The 11750-nt window shown below is 38.7% G+C and overlaps 1 protein-coding gene across 2 annotated transcripts in view; it reads right to left on the bottom strand.

The window, feature by feature from the left end:
• Window positions 1-214: 214 nt before the first annotated feature.
• The window catches only part of LOC121522334 (neuropilin-2-like), a 179868-nt gene continuing 168332 nt past the window's right edge, over window positions 215-11750 (bottom strand). For both annotated transcript variants that reach the window (XM_041806563.1, XM_041806565.1), the window contains 2 exons: window positions 8661-8723; window positions 215-5139 (listed from right to left, as the gene is read on the bottom strand). In XM_041806563.1, the coding sequence (XP_041662497.1) occupies window positions 4814-5139; window positions 8661-8723 (389 nt within the window). In that variant the 3' untranslated portion in view covers window positions 215-4813. The remainder of the gene's footprint in view (window positions 5140-8660; window positions 8724-11750) is intronic.

The raw sequence follows: 11750 nt of genomic DNA, 5'->3' as shown, positions 1-11750 counted from the left end.
CTTACTTTTATGTCTGGAGTTACAAAGTGTTTTGAGTGTTATAATGTGTTAACCCATTTTCCATTTTTACAAATGCATTTAACTCTTTCATGCTGGGTTCCCTGTGTCGAGGTAAGAGAACCTTAGCTGTATGTCAGAGAACATAAAAAGACACCAAATCAAACACACTTCACAATAAATCAGTCTGAGCCAGATCACTTGTTATTTAGCCTTTATTAAATAATAATAATAACATTAAAAAAGAAATTCTTCTGTACAAAGTCTACAAACAACAGTTTGAGTTATCTGGCCAGTGCCATCAGTGTGTGTGTATCTTAATGACTGTGTGCATGTGTGTGTGTATCCATCGCGACAGAAGAGGTAATACTATATGGACTTCCACAAGGAAAGAGTAAAAAAAAACAAGGAGACAGAGATGATAGGTGAGGCGTGTGTGTGTCGCTCTGTGTGTTTCTGTGTTATTGTGTGTTAAAAGCACACAACGTCTCACTGCTCCGTGCTTTCTGTTTCCGGTGTGTGAGAAAAAGAGTCAGAAGAGGTGAGCTGTGGTGAAAGAGAGAGAGAGAGAGAGACACTGAAAGAGAGCTCCAAGGCACTTGGAAAACAGTCCAATGAAAATGCATTTAGATGGACGGAGAATCTCTCCATCTCTCTCTCCGTTTTTAACCTCCCTCTATCTTTGCATCTCTGCCTTTTAACACCTTTCTATAAACCTTTATATCTATGTTTGTTTATTCTCTGCAGGCCTCCAAGCACGCCCTTGAAAACAAAGAGACGAGAGAGAAAAACAAAGAGTGTGTGACATGTTTGACACTTTTTTTCCACCTCCTTTCACAGATCCATTTTACCTCAAAGGACTTCAACTGAGCGTAGGTATTCAAAAGACTGGCAAAATAACAAAAATAACTTTTCTTGGATCAACCTTGATCAGCGGAGGCTGAGAAGAGAGAAAAATACAAAGAAGAAAACGTCTGGGTCACTGACTTTCTATCAGTTATTTCATTGTCTCATTGTTTGTCAGTCTCTCTAAGCTGGGATGTTTTGATGCTGACAGCTTCATTCTGTTTATCTGTTGGCTGTCTGTCCTCCCTGTCCATCAGCTGAGGAGCTGATGAAACATGTTTATGTACCCATCTGTTATTGTTCATATAGAAGCCTTCTATTCTTTCATAGTAACTGATGACTTGTGTTAAAATGTATACTGAAAAAAACAGTTTTGTTTGATCAAGAGTTACCCTGTGGAGTTTTATTTTAAAACAAAAAATCATTTTTAAATTCAGTGTGTCTTACTGGAAATCATTATGTGTATCGTGGATGTAAAACAAATCTGTTGTTGCGTTTACTTTTTGATCTTTAAATACTGTTCTTAACTTTTTTTTTGCTTTCTCTAAAACATCCTTTTCAACGTCATCTGACAACAAGTGTTCAGTTTTTTCAGCATTAAAAATTTAAGAAATTGTGTAAAACGATGTTGTGGTAGTTGTGCAGTTAAGACACAAAAACTGGTTCTTCTCCCTGAAAACAAAGCTGTATAGCAGTGGTTCTCAAATAGTGGGTGGGGACCACAAAGTAAGTCCCAGAGTTGTTTTCAGCGGGTCCCAAATCTGTGCTGAAGAAAATAATTGTGGAACAAAGTCCACGACAGTCCAGGTACAAACTTCTCAGCAACTCCTCTCTCAGGCCGTTTCTATGAGACGCCATTTTTATCATAACAGGGATGCCATAATTTGCCAGTGCAGCGTGTTTCTAGTTTCAGTTTTGTTTAATTTTTTTTAAATAAAACTTTATTCATAAACAAAGTCTGGCAGTTACATTCATCAATCTAACTAAAGATCTAACTATCTAATCTAACTAGAGTTTTTAGCATATTGTGTATGTTTTTTAGGCTGGGGTCCATGTTTCAGTGGGTTTTAAATAACCTTATTTTTTGCTGTTTGTTTCATGTTTTTTCTGTCCTGTGTTTAAAAATGGATGTTGTAATCTTACTGGGTTCAAAACAAACTTACTTATGAATAGTTACCTGAACAGACTATGCCACATTTCATAGATAAAACAGAGATAAAGGTCAAAGGTCTAATCCAGGATTGACTTATGTGTAGACCTGTTTTAGAAGTAGATATGCAAATGGTGGCCCACTTTAGCTTTGTTAGCTTTAGCTAAAGATAACATAGCTACACTAGCTACATGGTCAATGGGACTTTGTAAGCAATGCAGCTTAGTTAGCTTTAGCAATGTGGGCTTTAGCAAATGTAGCAAAAGCTAATATAGCAATGTAGATAAAGAAGCTATGTAGCTTATGTAATTGCTTTGTGAGCTTACCTTTAGCTATGTAAGCTAATATAGCTATGTAGAAAATCTAGCTCACACAGCATCATTATGTAGCTCCATTTCTACGTAGCTTACACAGCTAATAGAGCTGTGCCAGCTAAATTTTCTCTGTTAGGATGTTTTAATGGAGGACCAGCTTATTTCCTGAGAGTAGACTGTTTACACACCTTTTAAAATGTTTTATAATCAGGTTTTTAAATTTGGACTTTTGGTATCCTAACCCTTACTTTACTCCATACCCTATCCAAACTGATAGTTTAATATGGTTTTATTTCTGAGAGTTTTACCCTGTATTGCTGTTTTAACAGACGCCACAGTTAACAGTAACGGTCTGCAAGAGGGGGTGTCTGAGAGCTACGGTCTGAGGCCGGACCCCTCTCAAAAAGCAACAAAGCTTCCCTATGATGATGTGTTCACTACTGGTGATCTCTAGAAAACAGACTAAAAGTACATTTTATCATTGAAATAAAATGCATGTATTTCCTCCCAGGGTTTCTGTGATTGTAAACATTATTGTATCCTTCTCTCTCTTTGTTCAGTCATATTTTTGTTCCATCGAAGGTCCAACTGGCGACATTTCAATTTCAGGGGTTGAATATCTTCAGAAATTTTTGTTGCAATCCCTCATGACTGAGGTGGGGTTGGTCCAAAGGCTAAATTGGTAGAGAACCACTGCTCTATAGCACTCCTAGTGGTCAAACACTCCACAAGGTACCTCTAAGTTTCTAATATATTGTATGTAACTTCAACCAAATGTTTCATATGGATTGCAATTTGGAAAAGACTTGTTAATGAGACTTATGCATGTAAACATGACATCACATTTCCTCCCTTTCTTTCTCTTCCTGCTTGTTTTTTCATCTTTCGCTATGTATTTGTATGCATGTGTTTTTTGTGTACATGTGTTTGTGTGTCTCCTCCTGTTCATCAGTCTCTCCAGCAGCACTGGCCCTCCTCGATGGCTGTCCTCCGATACAGCGTATACTGTAGTTAGCTTAAGGCTCGATTGTGTGTCCAAGATTTCCTCCTCTTTTCATTCCTTCTCTCTCTGTTTTTTTAGTGTCCTTCATTCAGGGGGTGACATTTAGCACGGTAAATAAAAGGCAGTATAATTTATCGATCTGAGTCCATTCTCCGCCTTTTTTGAACACTTGTTCAGACCCCCTGTGCACATGCACAGCTCTTTGGCAATCCATAGGTTGCAATAAAACAATCACTGACATTATTTTCACACAGTGTCTGTCCCTCATTTGGGCATCATACAGTCTGAAAAGCAAAAAAATATAGATATATACCAAAGACAAACTCTAGAATACTGAATCTAAAGCACGACTCCATAACAGCATGTTAGATTTAGATAAATCTCTGATTACTGTCTTTATCTTCCTTTATCTTTCCTCTATTCTTTGTAAAGACTGATAATCTGTAATGGAAAAATGTGTCAAATTAGAAGAAGAAGAAAGTAACGGTTAAGACCACGAGTCCAACACGACGTTAAAGAAAGTCTAAAAAAATGGTGCAAAAGGCTCTACAGGGCGGCTACAAACTGAAGCTTTCTTTACCTTTTTTCCAAACTGACACAAGCCTAAAACAAAACAAAAACAGTCACCATTACTCTTCTATGCCACTGGTTTCACAAAGCGCAGACCAAGGGCGGACAAAGGAGCGAGCGAGCGCCGTATGGCAGGCTAATGGACATTGGATCTCCCAGAAATTATACCTAAAACTTTAGAAAACAAACAAAAAAGGTCCTTTTTCATCCTCTTTCTTTCTTTCCTCTAGAAATCTAGATTCAGTTGACTTCTGTGGTTTGATATCTTTTAAACTTCTTTAGGCATTCTCTTGATATGTGTTGATTTCAGTCAAAAGTACCCAAGCCTTCACAAACAGTCAGAAGCTGCAACTTTTTGATTTCTGCATGCCATCTCTACTGACCACATTCAAATTCAAGCAAATAAGGACATCTCTCATAATGCCCTTATGCAAAGTCATGGGTACATATCAGTGAGATTCTCCTCTTCATTGGGAATACCTTGTCCACCATTTTCACCAAACAGCCCAGCCTCTGCTGTCATTCGTGGTCCAAATGTCCAGATTGTCACGGGTGCTGTCGTCCATCTCATCCCTAGCTTCATTGCAGTGGCTGGTAGGTTGTATTCTATAGTAGATCTGTCATTCATAATCATTTATTCATTCCTTCATTCATTCACAGGCTTAAAGAATCAAGCAGGCTCTCTCCTGCAGGCGGAGGAGAAAGTACTGTAGGAAAGAGAGACCGGGGTCCTTGTCACCCAAGCGTAGGCCTCAAAAGTCAAAAGTTCCCACTGGCACGCAAAAAGTTGGGGTTGGCTGTTCCCCTTTAGACATCAGAGCAGGGTTTTAAGGGGGGATGAAATAACAGATAGTGCTTCCTTTTTGTCTTTGACTGAACATAAACTACTTCCACAGGGGATCATGTCTCTCCCCCATTGTCTCTGTCTCCTTCTCATGCCTCTGAGCAGCACCTCTGCTGGTTGATCTTCACTTTGTGTTTAATCCCGTCGTACAACTCAAAGTTGTAGTTCTCCAGCGTCGTGGAGGAGCGCGAGGAAAGTCCGCTGTAGGAGCACGTGCAGTAAAGAAGAAGTCCTGCGCAGACCGCGCCGAGCAGGACGCCTAGAGAGCTCATGACAATGATGGTGAGGAGGATGGGGTCCAATGTGTACAGCCAGGCGTTGTCCTTGTCCTTCTCTGACACCAGGGTGACGGAGGGAGGGTCCACATCAGAGGATGGGGTGGAGAAAGAAGATGGCCATCCTGGGAAAATATACCCTGGAGAGGAGAGAGATACTTTAGAAAACAGCTCTCTGGCACAGTTTGAGCAGTAATGGTCAGTTTTATAGCACTCAGCAGATAATTTACATTAGGTTTCATTAATATTGTATCGCACTGATTAACATGAAAGTGTTTATGATTGCAACTACAACTGAGATGCAACAAAAATCTGTCTTGACTTTTGATTTTTATGCCTCAACAGCAGTGATAGCCAGGGTCCAGAGGCCTGTAAGTATAGTACATCTCTACTGAACCTCCATTCATTAATCGCAAGATTGCTCAGAGGGACTCTCTTCAAACTTTGCACACATGTCCACTCTGACTCAAAGATTAAGTCATTGTATTTTGGATTTCACATGTCAAAAGTCAAGTCATCAGTCTTCTTGTTTGTCCAGTACTTGAACATGTTATGTCAAGAATAAAGAGATTTTATCTGGGAGTTTGGGGTCCGAGGTCAAGGCTATTGGGCTTCATGCTTTTTCTATCCTTGTGAATGCAATACCTCAAGATTTTTTAAGGATTTCCTTTAAACATTTAAGCATGGCTGCCCCCCCTTTCAAGGAAAAACTGATTAGATTTAGGATATTAAAGGAAGGGTCCTCATATGCATGCCTTGTTTCTTCAATTTCTACAAATCACACTGCAATGAAAGTCATCCCAACCTTTTATTGGACCATCACTGTAGTTTCTTGTTCTGACATCTGCATACCTGCATACCCCACCATGCGATTGTTCTAGTTTTACTAGAAGGGAGTGACTCAAAGATAAACATATTGGATTCAAGAGATCAAACGTCAAAGTCGAGGGCTGTGGGCGTCATGCTCCTCTCATGCTTCAGCATTCAATATCTCAAGATCTTGAGGGATTTTCTTCAAACTTTTCTCAAATGTCTGCTCTGACTCACGGTGGAACTTATTCGATTTGGGAGTTCATAGGTCAAAGTTTAAGTTATCTGGGTCTCATGTTTATGACCATGATAGCTCAAAAATACTTTGATGGATTTTCTTCAAACTTTGCACAAATGTCCACTTTGACTCAAGGATGCACTGACTAGATTTGGGATTTGTTAAGTCAATTGTCAAGATCATTGGACTTCATGTTCATCCCTTGCTTGTGAATGCAATATCTTATCAAGAACTACCTGAACTTTGAGAGGCATTGTCTTCAAACTTTGTACAGATGTCTGCACTCTCTCAATGAGGAACTTATTAGATTTGGGAGTCCATAGGTCAAAGTTGAAGACCATTGGGCCTCATGTTCCTTCCCCTCAATAATGAACCCAATATCTTCCTAAGCTTTGCTTGTAGGATGCCAGGTCATTATTGAAGTTAACTTTAGACACTCTACAAAGAGGGCAGTCCTAGACAGTAATAAAATAATTATTATGGTGATGATGATAATAATAATGACAACAATAATTATAATAATATCTCAAGAATGCTTGGAGGGATTTTCTTCAAACTTTGCACAAAAGTCTGCTCTGATGAAGGGATGGCTTTATTAGATGTCGGAGTTTATAAGTCAGGTTTTAAGATTATTGCCCTCATGTTGATTCCTTAATATTAACAATGATAGCTCAAAAATACTTTGGGGGATTTTCTTCAAACTTTTGACAAATGTCTGCTCTGACTCAAGGATGCACTGACTAGATTTGGGATTTCTTGGGTCAGTGCTCAAGATCATTGAGCCTCATGTTCATCCCTTTATATTGAATGCAATATTTCAAGATGATTTGAGGGATTTTCTTTAAACTTTGCCAAAAGGTCTACACTGACTTAGTATAAATTTGTGAAATTTGGGCGTTCATAGGTCAGCGTTCAAGATCACTGGACCTCATGTTCATCCCTTGCTTTTGAGTGCAATTTCTCAAGAACTATTTGAGGTATTGTGTTCAAACTTTGCACTATGTCTGTACTCTCTCAGTGAAGAAATTATTAGATTTGGAAGTCCATAGGTCAATGATCCAGACCGTTGGACCCTATGTTCATTCCCCTCAATAAGGAACCCAATATCTTTCTAATCTTTGTTTGTATGTCAATTCATTATAGAAATTATCTATAGACATCTAACAAAGAGGGCAGCCCTAGACTGTAAAGACAATAATAGTTATGATGTTGATAAAAATGATTATAATAACAATATCTCAAGAATGTTTGGAGGGATTTTCTTCAAACTTTGCACAAAAGTCTGCTCTGGGATGAATTCATGGGAGTTCATAGTTCAAAGTTCAAGACAGCTGGGCCTCATGTTCATCCTTTCTAATAATGGGGTTTCTCAGGAATGCTTTGATGGATTTTCTTTAAACTTTGCACATATATTGCAACATTTACTCTGTGATCAAATGAAGACAGTTTTAAGGTAAAAGATTAGGTTTAAACCACGACAGCCCTTCTTCTTGACCCACGTCTGGACTTTCACTGTCTGTCGACGTGGGCTTGTGGAGGAATATTATCAGCAGGTGGTATTTCTAGTTAAAATGACCAAGATGGTAATGCTAATTCCATTATTCAGTTTGCATCAAGCTACCAAACTAAGATCTGTGAGGGTTTTTCCTCCTCAAAACTGTGTTTGAGGTTCCACTGTATTTGTTGGAATATTGCTAAAATTGACATAGTATCATCAGCTATGGTGGATATAAGCTAATCATTATCCTACTTAAGCTGTGGTAACAAAAACCTACATATAACCTCCTTATTATACTCCAGGAAATGTTTTATTGCTTACAGATGTGTTTTTATATGGTGAAAGAAGTAATGTGGTCTTCCTTTTCTCCAAAGTCCTGCAGTCTAGCTTTAGGGAAATTAATCTAAGAGGCAAATGTTCCACATTATCGCTGATAGATTCAAGAACAGCTAATTCTGCTCACCGCAGCCCCAGTTGTTTTTGACTTCAGAAATATGGAAACATAATGAAAAGAATTACAGTTAAGGTGCTCTCTGGCGTCTCGTGTGTGCTGAAGTGTGCACATCTAGTTGGCATAAGCAATCATGCTAATCCACTTAATGAATGTATACTCATGAACAAGCCAATCCGCAATTAAGTACTGCATTTAGAGTGTTTTATGGAAGAACACACACAAACAGAGAGAAGCAGTAAACAGACAGTAAACAGACTTGTTTAGTGAGGTAAAGGCTGAGTACTCTGCTTGTATCTGTCAGGGGGAACACACAAACATGGTGAGTAAACGCTGATTGTAACAGGCAGATGTTTTCGAGGTGCCCAGGAGGAAACTGTCTGTCTCACTTTGTCTGCCACAGAATATGAAAGAGGAGGAGAGGAAACACACATGAGCACACTTTTTAATGCTCTATCTCTCTCCCCTGTCTACACACACTCCAGAGATCGTCTGTCGCTGTTGCCACAGGCTTTTTTATCGCAGAACCACGAGTAGAACGAGGAGCCGTGGGCATGCCTCTGCTTAAAGAGCGGTTCCACTGTTCTTTGGGTGAGACTTGTAAAACAGCCGGTATCGCCTCAGGCTGAGAAGAAGGAGAGCAGAGGAAGAAAAGAAGGCTCACCTCCATCGATGGGGGGCTTCGGGTTGAAAACGGGATCTTTTTCGAAATCCATCGGCCTTGGATCTGTTAAAAAGGACAGAAAAGTAACGACATCAATCCCTGCCATTCATTTAAATCTGTCATGATAACAACTCTCAATCTTTCACACTGTCAGCTTACATTTGTAGATGCTATCAAAGTACAAAAACAGCTCAAAGACTGAGTGATCTTGTTTAAACTTTCTGAGATCAAGCCACAGATCTCCTCCAAACCGTTTTATTCTTTGTTCCGTCTATCGAGGGAAAATAACATCCCAGATTACCAAACATTTCAGTGAGACAACCTGCTTAAAGCCAGGAAGTTTCATTATGTGATAAGCATCGCTGCTCCTTTTTATTTGCTTAGAAATGAAAACAGAGTCAGGAGATTGAGAGAACAAGTACAAAGATATGGAGAGAGAACGGGCGAGAAGGTGAAACTGCAGTTTGAAGGGAGAAAAAAAAGAGCACACAAAACTGTTTCATAAAAAAATATCACTTTTATTATTACCTTCACATTCCCCACAATACAATTTCTTTTACTCCAAGACCATGAAATTCAACAAGCTAAAATACCACATTATATTTCCCAGGCAGGCTCAAGTGCAAGGCTTATTTGAAAGGTTTGGAAGCTCAATTCTGTTTTATTCCAGGAAATTGATATTACAGTCCTAGGGAAAAAAAAATAGAGCAATATATGGGCGGCTGATAATCGTTTATTGCTGGGGTAGAAGAACCAAAAACAGATTATGAAGTGAAACTGTAATAGATATTCAAAAGACAAGAGGTGAAAAACTAATTTAGCAGATGTGGAGCTAGATAAGGAGCCTAATTTCCGGTTTTAGATAAGGCCCATTTTTATATGAGGCAATTTAAACACGGGTGAGATTAAAGCTTCCAAAAACGATGACTTTATGAACTTCCAATACACCTCAGTCTGTGAATAATAGTGAGAGCTTGTGTTTTTAAAAGTCACCTGCTATCTGTGATCAGAATTCATCAGCTCATGAAATAAATGTAAGGTGATTTCCTCACATGTTCAAATTATTTAAAACAGACCCAGAATCGGCTTCCAAACTCAATAACAATGCAATAAAGAAACGTGGGACGTCTAAAGTGTCAAACGAATCCTCTGCTTATAGAAGTATTCCTTCACAGATGTTCAATGTGGAGACTTTGCTGATTTCATTATTTGACTGGGAGTAAAGATGCCTCTATTGACTTTGTCTCTAGTTCAATATTTAATTTGCTTGAAGTGCGGGGCACTGCAATCCATAGCAAGTCAAACAGATAGTCGTAGAGTCAAACTCTTTCTTTGACAGAGGCAGAAAGTGCACAGAAATGACTAGAACAAAGTTTAAGGTGAATCAAAGGGATGAACATTTATGTTTTACCACTTTAAAGTTGCAGTCGGTGTCTGTAGCTATGTTTACATGGACACAGATTATAGGAAGAAAAGCTGGATGGAGTAGAAATGCATCATGTAAACATGTCTGTTAGGAGAGTCACGTCCAGTCCAGCCAATTAGGGCAGAAATTTCATTAAAGAAAGGGGATTTTATGGGGTGCAGATGGCCCAGTGGTTAGGACATGTCCCATGCACACAGGAAGCCCAGGGTCAAGTCCAGCCTGCAGCTCCTTCCCTGCATATCTCTCCCCTGCTCTCTCATCCCCCCTATGAATGAAGGCATAAAAAGTCCAAAGATTTATCCTAAAAAAGACAGGTGGTTTAATGTTGATCATTGTTTTGATTGGCTGTCTTCCTGGTCTTTTCTCTTTAGCTGTGCAGATCTGTAGGTCCTGCATAGTTGTGCCATCCCACATTTCATCTTCTGCAGAACAAGTTTGTACCACTGAGCTTTTAGTTTCAATTGGGAGAACAGCAGACAAGGATCACTAGCAGTGCATGGGGGTTCATTTTGGAATGGAAGAGAGAAGTATATGGATGTTTCAATGTTAAATTCATGTAACTTTTATGTTAACATTATTCACTTAAATGTAAAGTGGTAATGTTTAGCCTTGTAGCATTTCACAATACAAATTTTGTAAAAATTAAAAAGAATATTGATTAGAGGGGCCTATCTAAAAAAGTCTTTAATCACCAGGATTTAATCACCTTTTTATGATCCATGTGATTGCTAGAGTTACTGCATGAAGTGAGCATCACAATCCAGAATCTGTTGGATGTCGCTTATATTACCAATTTTACACACTGCACCTTTATAGAATGAATTTGAGTCGCCTTAAATGCCTTTTTTCTTGAGTGAAATGTGCAATAACATGTAAGCTTGCTGGTGGATGTTATTGTAGCTAGAGCGCTAGCATGCTAACAGTAAAATATGGCATTCATTGAGGAGGCCAAGTGTCCATCGTTTCAGACTCAATTCCTCAATGGTTTTCAATTATGGAGCTATTATTATTGCAGAGCTATTTGCACACGCAAGCAAAAATTTGTGCACACATTTGCAAATCTATCTATGCATTTGCAGATTTGTGCATAGATCTCTGTACACTTTGGTAAATAATTTTGCAACAATATTAGCTCCATATAAGTGTGCAAGTAGTCTGCATTTGAGTATTCTTCTCAGTGTGAATGCAACATGTGCACGTATGCAATTAGAGTATTTGGTAGAGAAGTATGTAATTTAGGGCATGCTTAAAATCTTTGAATGTAAAAATACAGTATAGTATGGTAAATAATGATAAATCTGAAGAGAGAGATCAAATCTTTTAAGTCAAAGCACTTTTTTTCCATCTATTTTTCTAAGAAGAGGCGTCTTCTGCTGTTTCTGGCAGATTAAACCGGTGGGACATCGCTGCACATGTCTGCATACTTTAATTCTGATTTAATCCTTGATGCATGTAAATGCACATCTTAATTTGATAATTTTATGACGTGTCCACGTAAACAGAATCCTCAGTCAGAATGATTTGAACCAGACTGCACATGTAAACATAGCTAATGAGTGTAAACTGGATGTAGTTTTTATGCAAACATATATTTAGTTCATCCCTTGCCAAGGCCATATTTTACATTTTACATCTGCCTTTGCATTTTCCAACAAAACCATTTC

The sequence above is a fragment of the Cheilinus undulatus genome, linkage group 15, assembly GCF_018320785.1.
Source record: "Cheilinus undulatus linkage group 15, ASM1832078v1, whole genome shotgun sequence".
NCBI classification, from domain to species: Eukaryota; Metazoa; Chordata; class Actinopteri; order Labriformes; family Labridae; genus Cheilinus; species Cheilinus undulatus.
The sequence above is the reverse complement of the archived record's forward strand: the minus strand, read 5'-3'. Positions and strand labels throughout refer to the sequence as shown.